Source organism: Sinocyclocheilus grahami, unplaced genomic scaffold, assembly GCF_001515645.1.
Source record: "Sinocyclocheilus grahami isolate Dianchi unplaced genomic scaffold, SAMN03320097.WGS_v1.1 scaffold44758.1, whole genome shotgun sequence".
Classification (NCBI taxonomy): domain Eukaryota; kingdom Metazoa; phylum Chordata; class Actinopteri; order Cypriniformes; family Cyprinidae; genus Sinocyclocheilus; species Sinocyclocheilus grahami.
This window is the reverse complement of record NW_015524752.1, coordinates 95-1,101: the sequence shown is the minus strand read 5'-3', so window position 1 is coordinate 1,101 and position 1,007 is coordinate 95. Positions and strand designations below refer to the sequence as shown.

The 1,007-nt window shown below is 32.6% G+C and overlaps 1 protein-coding gene across 1 annotated transcript; it reads right to left on the bottom strand.

Annotated features, from left to right (window-relative positions):
- Positions 1–29: 29 nt before the first annotated feature.
- Positions 30–478, bottom strand: LOC107580784 (ATP-binding cassette sub-family B member 6, mitochondrial-like). Its single transcript, XM_016266425.1, has 2 exons — positions 339–478; positions 30–254 (listed from the first exon to the last, which is right to left on the bottom strand). Exons 1-2 carry the CDS (start codon positions 474–476, stop codon positions 54–56), a joined length of 339 nt encoding a protein of 112 aa, XP_016121911.1. The 5' UTR covers positions 477–478; the 3' UTR covers positions 30–53.
- Between the last annotated feature and the right edge of the window lie 529 nt (positions 479–1,007).

The window sequence follows — 1,007 nt, the reverse complement described above, 5'->3', positions numbered from 1 at the left end:
TGTGTGTGTGTGTGTGTGTGCATAAATAATTGATTCTTGACTAAATAAGAGTCTTATTCTGTACCTATGTTCCTGTAGTAGATGGGCACAAACACATTAATGACACGCTCCACTCCCAGCATCCCGAGACAAAGCAGAACCAGCAGCTGGAGCAGGACGCTGCCTTTAGGCCACATGTACGGCACCAACAGACGCACCTTCTTCCCAAAATCTTTCCATGTAGACTGATTCTCATCAGAATTACCTAAAAGAAGCTAAAAAAAAACATGCAAGAGATGCATTAATAAGATTAATTATTATTACATAAGTAAGATTTGAGAGTGAATGTAATGTCTTACTGCTCCGTGCTCCACATCTCGCTCGTCTTCATTGACCAGAAGCATGTACGGTCGGCGTGGCAAGCCTGGAGCTTTGAGGCCTAACAGGAACAGCAGACCTGAGCTGAAGTACCGCACCAGCCAGAAAGCAAACTCCATCTGCAGACAATTTTGTTTTAGTCATTAGCTTTAAAAAAAAGCCTAAGGTCTTCAAAGTTTTCAGATTTTTTTTTTAAAGTAAAATATTATTATGTAGCATGGATTTGATTGCAGTTTATCCAGTGTAGCTGACTGAATTTGTCTTCTGTAGTTGGTGAGTTACAATTGTAGCATTAGTATGAGGTGTTTAACCAATTTAAAACAAAGATAAAAAACAAACAGTTTTAAATATGAAATGTTTTAATTTAAATAAAAAAATGGGAGTTATAAATAAAAAAAACTAGACTGAATTTTAGATTTCAGTTTTACTTAACATCTATAATTATATATTTAAATGTATAATTATAATTTTAAAAAATTTATAATTATTGATAATGTGTTAAAGGTTAATTAAAAATAATTAATAATATAATATTTAATTATATCACACACACACAGCTATTTGATTGTCCTGAGATAATTACGATGGTAAATGTTATAATAATAAGCTGTATACACAGTTGTACAAATTAACTGTGCTGAAAAAAAATA

Bases quoted from the DNA above. Each gene is read 5' to 3' on its own strand.
- LOC107580784 (XM_016266425.1), bottom strand. From the start codon at position 476: ATGGAGTTTGCTTTCTGGCTGGTGCGGTACTTCAGCTCAGGTCTGCTG. The intron at 255-338 runs GTAAGACATTAC...GTTTTTTTTTAG, and splicing joins GAGATGTGGAGCACGGAGCA to CTTCTTTTAGGTAATTCTGA.